A 19372-nucleotide genomic window follows, 5' to 3' on the forward strand; every position below is an offset into this window, starting at 1 on the left:
ACACACTATAGTCCTTTCCACCTAAGATGATTTCTGTGACACATCGATTTTTGACACGTGTAGAGATGTCTTTACTGAAATCATATCAATTGTTTCCGATAGTCGATAATATTTTATATGGAAATGAAATCGATTTGAATAAAGTACCAAAATTAGTTTTTTCGGCATTTCGCCAACAATTAACTATAGAAACTTAGCAAACAACAGCAACAAAAAGTCAACAATAACAATTAGTAACAATAACAGAATATCACGTAAAGTATCAATATAAAAATGCAACTTGTATACAAGGCTGACGCACTCGTACAGACGATTGACTCGATTGACAAACGATCACAAGATGGGCGCCGATTTCGATTATATGATTTTGCAACTCTATGATTTTTCAACGATCCATTTCATGTACACGAATTACGTAGGTATTATATTTTTGTGTTATTTTATTTTATTTTTCATTATATTAAACTAAACAATACTGTTTTTGATTTATAAGCTTAAAGGCTTTGTCAGATAGGACGCGTATTTTAGCGCTGCGTAGTAGCGCTACAGCGTCCTGTTTTAACGTCGCGCGAGGCTTCGTCAAACAGAACGCTTTAGCGCGCGTTAGGACAGAGCAATTGATATTATTAAAGCTGCATGTTGTTTACATAATTATTACTTACGAACAAAACAAGGTACAGCGATATTAACTCCGGAGTCGGAAGAATTTTTTACTTACCAGTTTCATTAATTTCTTCTCCGATTTGTGCCCACAATTTTGCCTTCATTTATATATCTTTATAGTTTATATGAACTATCCTTCGTATTATATAAGCATGGATATTTTCTAACCAATTCTATCAAATTTTCGGTCATTATGCAGTATTTTATTATTATTTTACGCCTATTAACTCCGACGCTAAAATAAAATTTGTAAAAAAATACAACACCCGACGTTAAAGCGTCCTAACGCCGCGACAGAGCGTTGCGTACTACTAGCGCCGGCACTCTGTTTGACGGTATTCTACGATGGTAGTAGAACACATCTTAGCGTCATATCGCGGCGTCAACTTAACGCTCTGACGCGCGCTAAGTACGCGTCCTGTCTGACAAAGCCTTAAGATGTTTCATTTTTATATTTTTGGTAATAATGCCGCCAAAAATTATTTTGGCGTTTTAAACATAAAATACGTAATTCGGAACACGATGAAGTGTCACAGGAATCATCATATAGATGAAAAGGATTATAATATACCTAAGTACGATTTGTTTAATATTTATTATTTTGCAGGTAACATGGATGATACCAGTAATCCAGTTATAAACTATTCAAGTAATAATAAAAAAATTGAATTATCTGTTCCGTTCAAAATGTTTAAAGACACAAAATCAGTATCTTGACAAGATTTCTTCCATGACCGGACCATGTTATTCATGTTGAAGTCTGAAGAGCAATTTAAAAAAACAGATGGAATAACTGCAGAAATGGAATAAATAGTTCATAATAAGAGTCAGAGATAATGATTGTGATTCACACTCTTCATTCGCGGCTGAATTTCTAGATTTAATATGATTCTATTGATTAAACAAAATTTAATTGTATTTATACATATTATATTGTGTTTTTTCTTGCTTTCACTCATTTCATGTGATACTATATTACTTAAAACACAATATTATAAACTTAGATTACAAAATCTAAGGTTGTAAAGATGAATAGTTGTTGCCGTGTTGTTGCTTGTAAGAGAAAATAATAAATAAAAGTATCAAAAAAATATTTCCAACTATAACCTAAGTTGCCATATGATGATTTTTTGAATTTGCCGCCTTTTTCCAGTCTCATCTTTCGTTAGCCAGACTAAAGAAGCATAAATCTAAAACACTGGAGATTGCAATATGAACATTAACTTGAAGCAAAAAAATATGACCTTGAATGACGTCGGTTATGTTTTTTGTCTCTCTAGGGTGACCACGCTGGTCAAAATTCAGGATTTTTTGAAATAAAAAAAAAACTAAAAATCATGGTCTATAATAAAAATAAAATCATGTTTATTTTCGTAAGTATTATTACATTATAAAATTGACTTGTACACCTTAGACTTGACAAAAGCCGAATTGGAAACTCCTGTAATAAGTTTTCATAAAATTTTATTTTAATCAACAAACAATATTATAGTTACCTATCTTCTTATATATAAAAATGAATCGCAAAATGTGTTGGTAAGCGCATAACTCGAGAACGGCTGAACCGATTTCGATAATTCTTTTTTTATTATATGCCTTGAAGTACGAGGATGGTTTTTATGTAGAGAAAACGTAAATATGTAGGCACGGGCGAAGCCGGGGCGGACCGCCAGTTTATAATATTTTTAATTTAAAGTATCAAAACGGGTAAGTCCAACTTAGCAATAAAATCTTTCTTGCGTTTTAAAATTGAAAATTGTGACGTGTTTGACCCTTTTTCATCGAATATTTTTCTATACATATTGTAAACAACACCTCTTGCTTGTGATCGCAGCGGTTTTATCGACATTTCGAAGATTTTGAAGACAAAATCCTAAAAATTAATCATCAACACAAATAATTTGACAACCAATTTGATAGTTGTCAAATAAAGTTGCCACATGAAAATCTTTTATTTTTTAAAATATATAAATATGGTAGACCTATAAAAACGATACTTACTGTTATGGAAGAAAAAACACAAAATATGCTGAATCTCTAAGTAGGTAGGTAAAATTAATAATACCAGTTGGGTGGGATTAAATAGGAGTTCTTAAAAAAATATTCAGAAAGCGTTAAAACTTAAAAGTATTAGAATAGAAATTCGGAATATTATGTATGTTGCTTTTATTTAAACTTTACTCTCATAATATACATATTTAAGTATATGATTAATTTTTCATCTCAGGTTTCTCACACGTGCTAAGTTTCATTTTTCTGTAAATAGCAAGAAAATTTTTAGATTATTAATTTTCAATTTCAATTTCATCATTTTTATTAGCTGGATCCACACCGGACGATCCACTGCGATCCAATCGCGCGCGGCAGGCGCGCGATCCAAAGATGCGGGCGGTGTGGACGTGCCGTGCGCGATCCATGCATGCGTTTTGGAGCGCGCGCTCCCTACCTCGTGCGATCAGCTGGGTCCACACCGGCCGATCCAGTGATCCCGCGATCCGCGATCCAGGATCGCGGAGCATGGATCGTGGATCATGTTAGGCCGATCCACTTTAAAAACTTGCGATCCAAAATATGCGCTCCAAGTGATCCTAAGGCGATCCGTGATTCAGCCAGTCTAACTCTTGTACAATATGGAGTCACACGTACAACGGCGGCGTCTTGCCGTTGCAGCAGTAACTTTTATTATACTGAAGTGTTTGCGCAAAAAATCAAAAAAAAAAGAAATCGACGGTTTTGGGTGAAACAACTTTACAAAAATCGATTGGAATCTGGGACTCAGCTGTACGCAGAGTTAGTTTCAGATGAAGTGGAACACAATTTTGCAAGAATGAATGCTATTCAATTTGAGATATTCGACTTTCTGAGATGTCCATGGTGAGGTGGATCGCGCGATCCAACACAACCGTCCACACCGCGCGCATCACGCAACTGAGGCACCTTTGAAGCGGGTACAAAAACCGCCCGCTAACGGATCGCACGAGGTAGGGATCGCGCGCGGCAAAACGCGTGCATGGATCGCGCGCGGCACGTCCACACCGCCCGCATCTTTGGATCGCGCGCCTGCCGCGCGCGATCGGATCGCGGTGGATCGGCCGGTGTGGACCCAGCTGATCCGTTAGCGGGCGGTTTTTGTACCCGCTTCAAAGGTGCCTCAGTTGCGTGATGCGCGCGGTGTGGACGGTTGTGTTGGATCGCGCGATCCACTTCACCATGGACATCTCAGAAAGTCGAATATCTCAAATTGATTAGCATTCATTCTTGCAAAAATGTGTTCAACTTCATCTGAAACTAACTCTGCGTACAGCTGAGTCCCAGATGCCAATCGATTTTTATAAAATTGTTTCACCCAAAACCGTCGATTTCTTTTTTTTTATTTTTTGCGCAAACATTTCAGTATAATAAAAGTTACTGCTGCAACGGCAAGACGCCGCCGTTGTACGTATGACTCCATATTGTACAAGAGTTAGACTGGCTGAATCACGGATCGCCTTAGGATCACTTGGAGCGCATATTTGGGATCGCAAGTTTTTAAAGTGGATCGGCCTAACATGATCCACGATCCATGCTCCGCGATCCTGGATCGCGGATCGCGGGATCACTGGATCATCCGGTGTGGACCCAGCTATTGACAATTGTTACACTCTGTTACAGTTTACTCTGTTACTGTGTTAAAGTTTGTCGCTATAATTTTACTCTTACACTTCACAAAAAATATCTTACAGCAAGAGATTCCTTGCTCTTCTGCATTTGCATTATTACAAACTCCGTATCGTCTTGATCAGAATCATTGTGGTCTGGTTTGTTTTCGTCTAATTTTCCACAAAAAGGTGTTTCGTTGAGCAACGGCTGCATCTATTACATTTTTGAAAATAGGAATTATATGTATATATACAGGGTGTAATCGTTAAGTGTGCACAGGCGATTATTCCGTAACTATTACAGATATCAAAAAACTTTAAACTGATATTGAAAGTACTTAACCCAATGAGTAAAATGGCCATAATAAATTTTTAAAAATAAAACGATAAATATTTAAAAAATTCACTTGAAACCCTCCCATACATTTAGTATGAGATATGACTATCCCATGTACATGAGTTGATTCAAAAGTAATTATAATCAATATTAAACCAGGTCATTACAGTTAAAATATTTCGCTAGATAGTCTTCTAACTAGATAATATAAGTACTTCGATATTATTTTTCCAAAACTTAGAAAAAAAAACTTTGACTTCATCCGTAAAAACCCCTCAACGCGGCCATCTCTTCGCTATCGTCTTAAAATTTTTTGCTAAGACGGTGTTTTTTGTGCCTAGGAAAGAGATAGAAATAAATAGGAGCAAACAAACAGGGTGGGTGTTTAAGCATTTGGAATGCCGATTTTTGAATGGCAGCCATTGCAACTGACGCTTTGTGATCTGGTGCGTGGTCTTGGTGAAATAACATTCAAGCCCGCAGTTTGCCATGTCTCTTTTCCTTACTAACCCACCCGCAATCTTTTAATATGGTCTGTGTAGTAAGAGCCCAACATAGTGGCTACCTTCTTAAAATATTCCACCAAAATTATTCATTCGGCGCCCCAAAAAACTGCCGCTTTAATCTATCCCACTAATTTTCACTTTGAATTTCTTCATCGTCACTTTGGAAGCTCGCATCCAGGCCATTAATTGTTTCTTGGTTTCAGCATAAACATGGTGAACCCGGGTAACGTCCATGGTCACATATCGTGCCAAAAAATTATCCTGATCTCATTAAGAATTTAGAAATTCACCCTCTAAATGTCGAATTGTTGTTTCTTCTTTTTGTCGGCAAAAATTCTGGCACGCACGGTTCACATTCAAATTAATGTAGGTAAATACTTGGAAACGTGGCCTATTGATATGATTTTTTTGTGATAACTTAGTGAGTACATGAGCAAGCAATAAAAAGTTATTTTATATTTTTATGTACACAGGAAATACCCAATTATCATTACTTTTGGATCAACCTAGTACATTTAATATGAAAAATTTTAGCTTTTCCTTTCTTTTTTTGGTTTTCTGCTTAAATTACTTCGCAAATTTGAGGGAAGTTCATTTCGAAACTGCAAATAGAGCTCCTCATTGTATTGCACAATGAGGACGTCACTTCGATAATCTGCTATGAATACAAAATGTATGGGAAATAAAATGTATGGGAGCATTTAATGTAACATTTTTGGATATTACTCGTTTTATTTTCAAAAATTTATTATAGCCATTTTACTCATTAGGTTAAGTACTTTCGATATCAGTTTAAAATTTTTTGATATCTGAAATAGTTACAGAATAATCGCCTGTGCACACTTAACGATTACACCCTGTATATTAGGTACATATTTGATTTTTTTCCGTTATCCTCGTCTTTTAAATTGGAGCATAAAAGATCTAATATTTTATATAATATTATTCCGAGCGAAGGCGGGACCTATGTGCCACTGATCAGTAATTTGTCCTAAAAACGAAAATATTGAATAGTGGACAATCTTACACAATTGTTCACGATTCTTCCGCCTGGTAATCCGTATTGCCATATGTCAGTAGAAAGATTTTCCGCCTGCGGTGTCATCCATTTACGAAGTCCACCCTTATGCCGCCGCCACCGGAATTCCTTGCTCTACAACAGTGGCAGGATTTGCGATTTTTGTAGAACTAGTGGTCCGCCCCGCCATCGCCCGTGGAAAATATATACACACCGGCACAATTAGCGGAATAGAAAAAAAAGTGAGACTATGAGATAACGCATATTTTTGACGAAAATGTAATTAGACACAAAATAACAAATTGATTAACATCTTTTAACAACGACTTTGAAAAGTCTTCGTTATTTTTTATTGAAAAAATAAAGAAATTTGAAATAAGTGAAATTTTTGGATAATTATGAACAGTCACAAAAAATAAAAAAAAAGTATGCATTAAATGATTTAACAATAAAATTAAAGCAAAATTAATACCGTCATATCCTCCAACATTGCCCGCTTTTCACAGTGTTTTGATCATATTATACAAGAAAAAACAAAATATGGACAGAATTGATGCTGTTATTTGAGTAGGGAATTGAATCTAGAATGAATAGATATACTTGAAATAATTATATTCTTAATAGTTTCTCTAAAAATAAGGAAGAAAGAGGTGGGCGAAATAAGGTGGAAAAGTATACAACTTTGCCCACCTTTAATATTTCAGCCATTTTAAGACTTACGTAGCTGTTTTTAAGAGACAAAGTACAAGACAAGGCAAAGATGCCGAATCTCTTACAAAATATGATCCAAAATAAGTAGATCTTCATTAAATTGTATGGGCAAAGTTAGGTGTAATTTTCTCACAATCTTCATACAAAAATCTTTAGGGTTTAGGGTTGTCACAAAAAAATAAACTAGGTAAAGGATGAAAAAATTAAGTTTAATAAAATATGTAGGTGGGTAACAAGTAATAGGTAGGTACACATGCAATAATATTGCGTTCGTACTGTTTTTAGGTATATCTTTAAAATGAAACTGAAATTATGAATATTTATGTACCTATACGTAACTTCTACTAAACATTTAAAAAGTACCTAGCTAGGCATACATACTCGTACAATCCTACCTAGGTACCTAAAAGAAAAAACATGCTGTATACTTAATTTACACCTAAAAAAAATTACCTTGCTACCTATTTGAGAAGTCTGTTAAAAATGTGTCAGCCCTAGCACCTCAAAACGGTTGGGCAATGTTGGGATAGGTCATACTACGTTTATTAACCTAACATTGCCCAGCGACAAAACTCCTATAATACTACGTATTTTTGCTTGGAAATAACAAATAACCTCCTTTTTTATATTCTAGTTTAATAAATAATAAGAAATATTCACGTATTCTAATTGATTCCCAGTGATCAGAGACAAGTTTTTTTAGAAAAATTTGGCACCACCAAAACATCTCCTTCTTTGTCGACATGTAGCCGCAGACCTTAGCCGCAGACTGATTGACGTTATACATGTGCTATCTAATCAGTATTGCGAGAAAAGACTTTAATTTTCTACCAAAAAACAAAACAAGTCTTAAATGTCATGCTACTCCACATAAACACTCGGGAAAGTTAAAATTTCTATTTGGGCAAAGATAGGCTGGAAAGGCAATGTTGGAGGATATGACGGTAACGAGTGTTTCCCCCTCTTGCTCTGATTACGGTTTTCATTCGTCTGGGCATGCTACAGATTATGTTATCGATGATTTCTTGAGGCAACCGCTCCCACTTCTCAAGAAGTGCGTTTTCAAGTTCATTCAGATTGTTGGGGGCTGGCATTCTGGATTTAACCCTTCTTTTTAGCAAGTCCCAAACATGCTCTATTGGATTCATATTGGGGGAATTTGCTGGCCACTGCATCACCGGTATACCTACGTGGCTCAGATATGCCTGTACCGATTGTGCTCTATGAGTACGAGCATTATCTTGCATTAGAATAAAGTCGTCACCAATAAATGGGGCAAATGGTACAACATGTTCTTCTAAAATGTCTCTGATGTATCGATCTGCTGTCATGGTCCCTCCTGTGACTATCACTAACTCCGTGCGAGCTCCCAAACATATCCCTCCCCAAACCATAATCGAGCCGCCATCATAAGCCACTGTGTGTTCAAAACTAGACTGTATGTGGCGTTCTCCTTTGCGTCTCCATAATCGCTGTCTCCCATCGATCTGTTTTAAAAGTACTCTGCACTCATCAGTAAAGAGAACCTGCTGCCATTCGTTCAAATCCCAGACGAAGTTCTCGCACATCGGTTTGTGTTCCGCTAATTGTGCCGGTGTGTGTATATTATAGCATATAGAACTCATGGATCATGTAAATATCCAACGTGAAATAGTTTTTGAAATCGGGCCAGTAGTTCGTGAGATTAGCGCGTTCAAACAAACTCTTTAGCTTAATTACAATTAGTATAGATTACTACTATATTATCTGTGGTATAGAAACCTGCATGTCCTGAGTGCTAAAACACTTTTCTATGTTTTTTCTCGATTTACTTCCGAATTTCTTGTCCGTGTTTTGTAATTTACTCGTTATTTCTTTAATAGTATCCCATAGTAGAATACATGGGAGAACAATGAAGAAGATTGTGTTTAAAATAAATTCCATCGGTCTAGAAATGCAAATATTCATTTAAACATGAGCTAAATATTCTCATTAAAAATATTCAACCATTTAATCATAATGACGACGCGGTTGGCGGCTGGCGCAGTGGTAAAGTAACTGCCTACTGAGCCGACGGTCCCGGGTTCGATCCCCCGTCAGGGCAAATATTTGTGTGATGAACTCAATTATTTGTTCTTGGGTCTGGGTGTTATTATCTATATATATGTATTTATTAAATATTATATTTATCGTCGCCTAGTACCCACAACACAAGCCTTAATTGAGCTTACTGTGGGACTAGGTCGATTTGTGTAATAATGTCCTATAATATTTATTTATTTATTTATAATGCTCCTGCCACACTATGCTCCTCGCGCTGCTCATCGCTCTGCTCATCGCGCTGCCGTTATTCGCCGCGACATTGCCCTCTCTGGCCACACACTGCTCTACTCGCGCAATTAATCGCGACGCTCCTCACTTGTTGCTCTGTGCTCACTTGTCATTTGCCTTGTCTCACACAATGGACGTTAATAAAAATAACTGCGAGCCCAAACTCGATAAAGTTGAGTCAATATATTACTGAGTTCCTATGGTCATCTTCCGATTCCATCATCAAATCAGCTCTATGTCATGATAATGTTTTATAGCTATCCAATTTACATACGTATACGAAATTTCAGCTCAATCGGTTACCGGGAAGTGAATCAAAGTTACTTGAAACATTTACAAATACAGACAAAAATGCTCATAAAATAAAAACTACTGGGCCTATTCGAATAAAATTTTTATGGGGCCAATTCGACACCATCTCGCATCGAACAAAAAAATAATCACGTAAATCGGTTCAGAAACCTCGGAGTAATCGGTGTACATACATAAAAAAAAACATACCGGCCGAATTGATAGCCTCCTCCTTTTTTTTGAAGTCGGTTAAAAAGATGGCAGCGTGCGCGCTATGCAATTTTAGTACTATACTAATTATATTAATTTAGGTAGTAAAAAGAAATAATATATATCGTCGTCGTCGTCCTCAAACATAAAAAAAAATTAATTAAAAAAATATTAACACTTTTCATGCGACCATTCCATGCTTGGCGACGACATAATTTCCGATTTTGCATACGTGTGCGTCTTGCGCGAGCGCTCGATGCGGACTGCGATGGACTGCGATCGCGCGATTATGTCTATGTGGCCAGGCAGTCAGGCACTCGCACTCGTATTGCCAGTCCTTTGACTCGCGCGCAAAAACCGACAAAATAGGCAGCAGTGAGCAGGCCGATGAGCACGACGACTAGCATGACGAGCGTTGCCACACTATGTCTCTGCCTACTTTCCTCGTTTTCCCCTTATAGGCTGAGCAGACGAGGGACTTTTCTCCGTGACGGAGAAAAAAGTACTATCCGCAAATAAAAACTCCACCGCGGTCTCAACGCACGCCGTGTGCGGGGAAAAGAAATAAAAAAGAAGTCGGTAAATAAATTGCAACCCTCGCAAAGTTGTTTTAGTATTGCTAGGCTAGTTTAATATAGATGATATTGGTTCTCGTTCTCAACCTCAATCTGTGGTCTACAGATTAAAGTCTACAGTAGTTAATTAGTCCGTGAAGTGCATAACTAGCATTTCAATTTACAGCCACAAGTAACAAAATATTGATATTATCTCCCATTTTTCTTGATCTTATTTTTGGTATGTACCTGCTTAAATATTATTATTAATTGTTTTTACTTGCTCACAAGTCGAACGGTACGTTGTTTGGTATCTGGGTGAACAGGCCAACCGTCTTTATCATAAACCAGAGTGCGACGTCTTAATGAACTCTCGTAATAATGGTCAAGTTTACGGGGGGAATTAAACAATAATTCCAAGCCCCAGGAACTTGTACACCGACAGCATAAACCTAAAAAAGCTTTGAGGATACCTGTAAAAAACATTAGAATTTAACTTGGGTAGAAATTTTTTTACCCAAGAATAAATTTATTTAGCTTTTAATAGAGAGAGAGAGACAAGTTATTCTGTAGAAATTATCTTATGATTCTTTTCGAAATCCTCTTGTTATGTTCTACGAAGATATTGTTAATAATTTATCAATTATGATGCATCACCGAGAACTAATAATGCGATAAGCACTCCAAAAAATATCACGAATAGGTTCAAAGTGATTATATCTGGATAGCAGAGAGATCTAATGTATCGAGATTCTTCTCTGGGAGAATGCCCAGCAGCTATAAGTTGTGCATCTGGCATATCTTTACACGTCAACCTTGGGTCTTCGGCTGAAAGAATTGAATAGTAATTAATCCATATACTTTTACTAAAAAAAAATAACATGACACGCGGGTGTTTATTTTTACAGATTTTTACACTAGCCGCAGCTAAAACAAACGTAGGTTTATTACGTAAGTAGTCACTATTTAGCGATATAATTTTTTATAGAATATCAAATAATCGATCACGAGGCGAGATTCAAACCCGCGTCTTTTGCCATACGCATACCGGGCGACCGCGACGCACGCCGACCTCTCTCGGCCACCCGTGATCCCGCCAGAGCTATCGAATTTATATTCTAGTTACTGTTTCGGTTTTTATGTCTTTTTTTCTAAAAATCTATAAAAGTAGGTAGATAGGTAATATCTACTTTTGTGTTTGATTTTACGCGAGTAAGTAGTAATATACCTACGTTTAGATTAAAAAGACTTTACAAGTTACAACTATGCGGACGTTTCGAACACTACACGTCTCCCCGTAACCATGCTCACATCACGGGGAGACAGTAAACTGTAAAGTGTTCGAAACGTCGCGTTAAATAATGAAATAATGGAAAATTATTGCAGTTGTGAATTAAAAAACAGAGTAAGAGATAAGAACTGTTTTTAAATAGGTATGAATTTTGTAATTATTAACTCACTGATACAAACGCATTCACAGTGCCAAATGCAGAAACATCGGTCATTTTTTTTAATTCTAACGTCTCGCACCGCTACTGACTCATCATCATCATTCATCAATGAGACTAAAAATATATCAAGCAATAAATTTATATAATTTTCATTAATTGAAATTTTAGTTGACAGTTAAAACAATATATCAAGTTTAAAATTGTCCAATCTTACCTGAACATAAAGCATCAGTAAAAGAACTATCCAGTGGAATTTCTAATTGAAAAGGTTTTGTATGCATGGGTGGTATAAGTAACTTAGTTGTTATACCATCCGATGAGTGTATTTCCTGAGAGTCAGTTAAGCAATCTCGAACTGAAATTCTAAATATATTAATTTATTGATTATAAACTATATACAGGGTGTCACACTTTCGGTATACTAAGCGCGAAGGGACTTGTAGTTTTGCATACACTGATGACGTAAAAAATACTCAAATAACAAAATTACGTTAAAAATTTTTCGCCAAATTTTTCCTTAAAATCCATGTATTCTTCTCTAGCTTCGCGCAGCCGGCATATATCGCTTTGCTAATGTGAGCATTTTGTCTATGAAAACATAATCTTAAACGATAGCTCACGTGCGGGTGGCCAAGTTGGGCGGGTTGCTTTTTAGGGGTGTACACATGGAATTTTAAGAACTCCTCTATTTGAAAAAAAAATGCGTCTGGAATTTTATAAGTATTTTTTACGTACTCAGCGTATGCAAAACTACAAGTCCCTTTGCGCTTAGTATACCGAAAGTGGGACACCCTGTATAAAAACGCGTTTGACCGTTCATATTTGTAACTAAGACAGGACAATGTCTGTCGGGTTAGCTAGTAAAAATATAAATATTAATTTACCTATAATATGAAGCAGCCAATCCAGTATTTGTAACTTGAAGATTCAATGTCGATCGAGTTTTACGCGTATCCGATACTATTGAAGTCAGCCTTCCTGAAGACCTATAAAAATGCTATCTATGAATGCCTTCACTTCACGTAGAACCTGACTTAAAAAAAAGATAAAGCACCCTGCGACAACAAGTTTGTTATCATCAGCTTTCGCTTCTAAGTCCAACTGAGTTCTATGCGAGGTTCTGTGCGGTAACTTAAGGTAGCTATCTGTGCCTTTTTCCAGTATATCAAGGCTTGCTAAGCTTCCAGCCAATAATGCGCGCGTCGTTCTGATAACTACTCTTCGGCGACGCTTAAATTAACATTATAAGGACATGAATACAAAAAAAAATCATACCTAAATATTATGTACTGGTCGATAATTATATACATTGCATGTGTAAATCAAAATACCTCATTAATATATTCAATAGGCGATTCGAAGGTCTTATTAATTTCACTTTGGGAATTTTTTCTATTTGATTTTATCATAATAATATCGTCTATAGGTACAATTATAAATTCTTCATGTTGGTCTGTTAATTTATGCTCTGCCAAGAAATTTCAATTATTACGAGACGAATATTTACAGGTACATATTAGCTTTAACAAATTGAATTATAAACTAAACTAAATTATGTTTTATGCAATTTTACCGGTTTTTCTGTTGTCCTGTAATAAATTTTCTGTTACATAATTCAACGGCAGAACTAAACACAAGCTACCCGAAGGCAACGTATAATTTTCCCTTGATAAGAAATCTTTTGTTCGATATCGAATAGTTAAGTCTTGGTTGTTCCATTCTGGATCCACAGTACTAATACTGAGCAATAAAAATTAAGATATTAAATATATTACATAACGCAAATCAAAATTGGTTCTTCAACTTGATAAGCGCTAAGCAAAATATTATAATAAGAATGAAAATTCAAAATACCTAGCAGGGATTAGTTTTGTGAAATCATTCCACATTGTTTTACCATCGATTGTGCTCATCTTTTCATATAGCTGTATTCTTGCTTCGTGCAATATGTCGGGTTCACCAATTTCATATATAACGAAATCTCTTTGTTTTGAGGGTACATTTTTTCTCTTGGATAATGAATTAACTGGAGTACCTATCGTAGAACCCATAATATCATCTTCGTCTTTTCTCAGCCTTTTTTTCATTATTTCTACAGAAAATGTGCTTAGATCGTCTCTGCTGTATAATAATTTATTATTACGATGAGAAGATTCCTTTGTTAGCAATCCCTTAATGTCAATAATTTCATCTTCATCGTTGACATCCCGAGGTGTATTATATAACTCGCCTATATTATCCTCGTCATAATCTTTAATAATATTATAATTTTTTAGTTGCAAGTTGTACGTGAGTGAATTCAGTGTACCATTATAGGTACTTATTATACTTTTTTTCATCTCTATTGTAGAGCAACTTTACCTATTCTTGGCGACTGGCGTAAAATTTCTATATTATTTTATTTTATGTATTACAGAACCTAAATCTAATTTCTCTACAACTAACCTACATGCTAAGTAAACTACAATAAAACAAGTGTAAAGCATTATTTTATGTTCCACTTGAGAAACAATTTTAGAAGAATGGAATTTTATATACTTATAAGTATGTACTTATGTATTGTATGTAAGTACCTAACTACTAACGACCTAAGGTACCAAATATTTTCTGTAAATCTAAATTTAAATAAAAAATAAAAGAGCGTGTGCGCCGACGAGTCAGAGGAGACTTTTTTTAGCAAGATTCAACGATACCAAAATCGTCGCCTTACTCTATAACGTGACCGTATTGCCATGACGCGACCTTGAAATTTTACTCTCAACACGCCTAAAGAAGTTTCGATTCAAAAGAAGTCTACAAGAAACTCATATAAAGAACCGGTACGAGTTTCTAGTCACGTTTAGGTTTAATATTAAACAATGGAACTGGTTTATGGAGCAGAGCGGCCGCGGTGCGGTGCTGCGCGGGGAGTGCCGAGTGACCGAGCACGCGCGAGCCCAAGCGAGGTGTCGCGAGGCCGGTTTGCACTCACACGGCCGCAGACGCTCGTTTAGCAAGATCCAAGACTGGTTGTATTATTGTGTACGCTACATGTACGAAATTATAAGTTAATAATGGAAGCGTTTATTGAAGGCGTAAGAAAGCAACCATGCTTGTGGAATCCATTGCATCCTGATTATCGCGAAATGCAGATTAAAGACGAAGCATGGCAGACCATTGTAGAACATTATAACAACAACTCTATCCCTAACAGTAAGTTTGTATCCTATACCTATTTATTATATTCTTATAATAAATCAAAATAATGCCATACAGCGCCCAAAGCAAATTAATGGTCTCAAGTGCGCTTTCATAATATGAATTTCTTGAATATTTTAAAAGTACGTACCTAGTAGGTACTTAGATATGCACATTAAATGAACAAAACTTTTAATTTTTTTCAACACTAGATACATATAACTGCAGATTTGCAATCAGGACGCATTCCAAAACAAATTTTTAATATAAAATAACTTTACAGTTCAAGTTGCGAAGATAGAATGGAAAAAGTTACGCGACAATCATCGCGACGCGCTCAAGCGAGCAAAGCTTGGTAAAAACAAATTATTACCTGCGCAAATCACAACCTGGAAATATGCTAAAGCAATGCAATTTCTCGAGCCACACATGAAGTATAGAATTACAGAAAATATTGAAATGGATCCTCCATCTACGAATAATTCCATAAATAAAATAAATGACCATGATGTTTCAACAACAGAAAGTAATGAAATTATTATGGGTAATTCAGCGAAACGGCGCTGTATTGAGAAAAATAATAAATATCGAGAAGATAATGACGCCTTAGAATCCTTTTTTAAATGCATGCTACAAAGTACAAAAGTTATGCCACACTGGATGCAAACGCAAGTAAAGAAAAAAATATTTGCTGTTATTATTGAAGCGGAGGAACACCTTTCTTCTCAATCTCAGACTGATTTATGCGAATTAAAAGATCAAGATTCCGTTATACAATTGGAGAAGAAAATAAAATGTGAGGTCTTTACAGACGAAAGTTGTGATAATGATTACTAGTTAGTTTTATAGTTTAGTTAGTATTCACAGACATTGTTTTCACAGATAATAAATAATATATAATTTAAAAAAACTAAAAAACACGCTTTTCATAGAAAACCGAACTAAAAAATAGAAAATTTTATCAAATTATTGTATTGTCATCGGTCCTCAATAAATCTACAAAGTTTGAACGAAATCTGGCCGTTAAAGTGGGTCAAAATCGCGCCCAACGAAGTCGGTTACAAACATACAGTCGCACAGTGTAAGGAAATCGCAATCTAGCGGGATTTAATTGTGATGATACGGAAATTATTAAGTTTAATTGAAATAGGTTATAATAAGTGTTTTTATAGTTAGTAAAACACTTTCAGGCGAAAAAGTTGTTTTTAACCAAATCACATTTTTTTCTAAAAAAAAACGACCCCGATGACGATGGCATGTAGTCGATTTGACTTCAATTTGTTGGCATAATGCTCTCAACAAACCCTTGATTTTATTTTTCTAAAATCCATAATAAGTTACACGAGGATAATACCACATAAAAAATGAAAAATCTTCGTCAAATTGATTACTATTAGATGATCAAATTTCGAAAATTTTCATTTTCGTTATTTCGATAGCCATGCTGAAAATTGAAAAAAAAATGTATGGGTGCCGCAAAAAAGCGCAAAATTTTTGAGTTGCATCAGTTAGTTAAAATCATCAGCTTTACTGTGATGGTATACACTTTGCTATATTATGCTATATAATGTGTTTTCGGGTCCAATGAATTTAAAATCTAAATAAATCGAAGTATATTTCGTGTCCTAACAGAAATGGTTGGTTTTGCCTATTATTGCCTATTATAAATCAAACAAAATGTGTATGTACTTACGTATTAAACACTAACACTATAATAAATAAAGTAAAAAACACTATTGACTTAATAATCGCTTCGTAATAAGTAAACGGAATTGGCACAAATTAACACTGGAAAACACGCAGTGAGTGTGACTCCGTTTTGCTGCCGATATAAACATTTTTCATATTAACGTTGACCTTCCTACATAATAAAAAAATAAGCTGTCCTATTACGTAGTAGCTAAGGAATAAATAGACATCAATAAATGCTAGATAAATCAAAGTTCAAATTTTGAATTAAATCCCGCTAGATTGCGATTTCCTTACACTGTGAGTCGGTTACAAACATACAGGTGAAGCTAATATAAAGCGTGTAAAAAGTTATCAACATGTAACAAATAAGTAGATGTGTTGAAGAAAATTCTAAATTGTGATTTTAGTTATTATGTAGGTACGTATATGTACCTATTTTCTTGTGTAAACGTTATGAATAAATTCAATTTTATATTGTATAATGTGATTGTGTATTATTTAAATATAATTAGAGTAGGTAGGTACATATAAAATATTTTATTTTATTTATAGATTATTTTAAATAATGAGAATTATATAATAGACAGTGTATCAAAAGAACTGAAAATAACATATCATAAGGTCGGTACAGTCGAATTCGGAAAGTTGCTTCTTTTTTGAAATTGGTTAAAAACTAGATTTAGTACATTAATAGAACCTTACGGATTGGAGTAGGTATGTATGTATGTTGGAGTAGTAGTCTGTATGATGGCTTTGGGAACCTCGTAGGTATACTTACGAAATTTTTCCAGAAAGGATAATTGATTTTCTGTTTCCGATAAAGGATATTGATTTTCGTCATTTAGCTTAAATCTTATTGTTGCATTATTGAAGCCGATATCTTGACGCTTCATTCTATTTAATTGCTTCCCCTTAATTATAATCTGAAAAGGAAATGAGATTACTTTACCAAGTAATAAAATAGACGGCACGTAACCGTAGGCGGTAGCGCTAACGTTCAATTGAACGTTCAAATGAAAGTTGATCTACTCCATTGAAATGTTACATTTTCTAGGCCTAACCTTGCGTTTTTTAGAGGACGCAATTTTATGTTTTTGATGTGTAGGGGGGTCAGTGAGTAGCTAAAACCAAGTTTGTGGGGTTGCCACCCTTGTCCCACGGCCGCCATCTTGAAAATAGCGGTTAGCTATTTACTTAATGAAAAAATGTTGTATATAAAAGTTGTTCCTCAAAAAACAATCTACAAAAATGGTTTTTTCTTCGAAAAATGATAAAAAAAAGTTTTATTGAAAAATATAAATAGCTCTAATTTCTGAACGTTTTCGCTTATAACTTTTTTATTTATAGTTCTACGACAAAAAGTTACTGGACAAAAGTTGTAGAAAATTTAATTTGCAACAAATAATGCTAACAATTTTTTTTTATCAGATAAATAGTTAGAGATATATCGTAAAAACCATTTCAACCGCTATTTTCAAGATGGCGACCGTGGGACAAGGGTGGCGACCCAACAAACTTGGTTTTAGCTTCGCACTGACCCCCCCCTACACATCAAAAAAATAAAATTGCGTCCTCTAAAAAACGCAACCTGTAACCCCAAATGTAACTTTTCAATGGATTAATCGAGATATTTCTATAATGATACATATTATGGTACATTTGTCAAATGCAATAGCCAATACGCAACACGCATTCTAATAGGTAGGTACAAGAACAAATTAAAATTTAAAGTTTTAAAAAGTCGGGGGTTCTAGTCAAAACGAGCATACAGTAATAATTCCGCAAATCAAATCAAATTATCTCCGCATTGTCCTCATCGCAACATAGAAAAAAACCAGTATGCCGTAAAATCAAAAAGTTTGATGATATATTGTGACATCTGCCAACTTGCACTTGGCTAGAGTGGTGGATTATGGCCCGGACCCTCATAGCAGGCCCTTGTCCTTACAATGGGAACATATTATAATATTGTATGGGCTGATGATTGATGTATCTGCTTACATTATTATAGTCTTCGCCAGAACAGCCAAGAACCCCCGTGACAGTCTAAAATTAAAATTAATAATAGTTAATACTTATTATGTTATAGATGTTTGAAATCTACAGGCATTATTTTAAAACGAACTAACATCAATCTTCTTAAGTTTATAAATTTGATACGGTGCTTCACGACGAAGACGTAGAATATACGGATTAAGGAGTCGTATGCGCTTATTACTTGCCCCTAAAACGTGTTCTATAGGTATGTACTCATCAGCGGAAGGTTGCTAAGTATAAAAATGAAATCTGATTAAAAAAGTTAGCTACCTATTGATTTTGTATTAGTTATTATATTATTTTGTATTTACAAAATATTAAATATTATATTACGTAGGTAATTACATATCTTTGCATTTAAAAAGTATAATGTTTATCTATCTAACTCGTATAGGTATAGATAGGTTTAGAATGTAGCCCAGCTGTATCAATTTACAAACTTTTTCAATCAAATCGCATAGAAATTGATTCTTACCACTGGGTCGTTGCACATTTTGACGGTAACTGCAAGCTTTTTCTTACAACGGTGTAATGAATTGTGTTTGAAAAGTTCCTCTCTTTGAAATCTTGCGACTTCACTATTCGCTGATACTTCAATACCATTCTGCTCTTTTACTTTAATTAGCCATGTTCATATAATATAAATTCATAATTTAATAAATAGTGATATTCTACTTACGCTTACATCGCAACTGAGGAATACAGACCTCACTTCTAGTTCAGAATTTCGTTTTTGGTTATCATCATTTTCATAGCTATTTCTTACCGACTGACCCG

The 19372-nt window shown here is 35.1% G+C and overlaps 2 protein-coding genes across 2 annotated transcripts; one reads left to right on the plus strand and one right to left on the minus strand.

The window, feature by feature from the left end:
• Positions 1–2904: 2904 nt before the first annotated feature.
• On the minus strand, positions 2905–13776 carry LOC149909681 (uncharacterized). The gene is made up of 13 exons (XM_090120190.1): positions 13544–13776; positions 13263–13429; positions 13021–13142; positions 12744–12919; positions 12574–12675; positions 11904–12052; positions 11699–11803; positions 10896–11066; positions 10519–10711; positions 8635–8800; positions 6172–6297; positions 4384–4515; positions 2905–2919 (listed from the first exon to the last, which is right to left on the minus strand). Exons 1-13 carry the CDS (start codon positions 13774–13776, stop codon positions 2905–2907), a joined length of 1857 nt encoding a protein of 618 aa, XP_089976316.1.
• An 850-nt stretch (positions 13777–14626) lies between these two features.
• Positions 14627–15935, plus strand: LOC149909682 (uncharacterized). The gene is made up of 2 exons (XM_090118040.1): positions 14627–14881; positions 15150–15935. The coding sequence occupies exons 1-2, from the start codon at positions 14743–14745 to the stop codon at positions 15701–15703; spliced, it is 693 nt and encodes a 230-aa protein (XP_089974166.1). The 5' UTR covers positions 14627–14742; the 3' UTR covers positions 15704–15935.
• The last annotated feature ends 3437 nt before the right edge of the window (positions 15936–19372 follow it).

Source organism: Colias eurytheme, chromosome 3, assembly GCF_061535395.1.
Source record: "Colias eurytheme isolate Ceu_HAF_F1 chromosome 3, ilColEury1 Martin Lab GWU primary, whole genome shotgun sequence".
Classification (NCBI taxonomy): domain Eukaryota; kingdom Metazoa; phylum Arthropoda; class Insecta; order Lepidoptera; family Pieridae; genus Colias; species Colias eurytheme.

Excerpts from the sequence above, each read along its gene's own strand:
- LOC149909681 (XM_090120190.1), bottom strand. The coding sequence starts at position 13,776 with ATGAAAAAAAGGCTGAGAAAAGACGAAGATGATATTATGGGTTCTACG. Across the intron at positions 12,053-12,573 it reads TTGGCTGCTTCATATTATAG|AATTTCAGTTCGAGATTGCT; the intron begins GTAAATTAATAT and ends TAATATATTTAG. Across the intron at positions 4,516-6,171 it reads GAAGAATCGTGAACAATTGT|ATGCAGCCGTTGCTCAACGA; the intron begins GTAAGATTGTCC and ends AAAATGTAATAG.
- LOC149909682 (XM_090118040.1), top strand. The coding sequence starts at position 14,743 with ATGGAAGCGTTTATTGAAGGCGTAAGAAAGCAACCATGCTTGTGGAAT. Across the intron at positions 14,882-15,149 it reads CAACAACTCTATCCCTAACA|TTCAAGTTGCGAAGATAGAA; the intron begins GTAAGTTTGTAT and ends ATAACTTTACAG.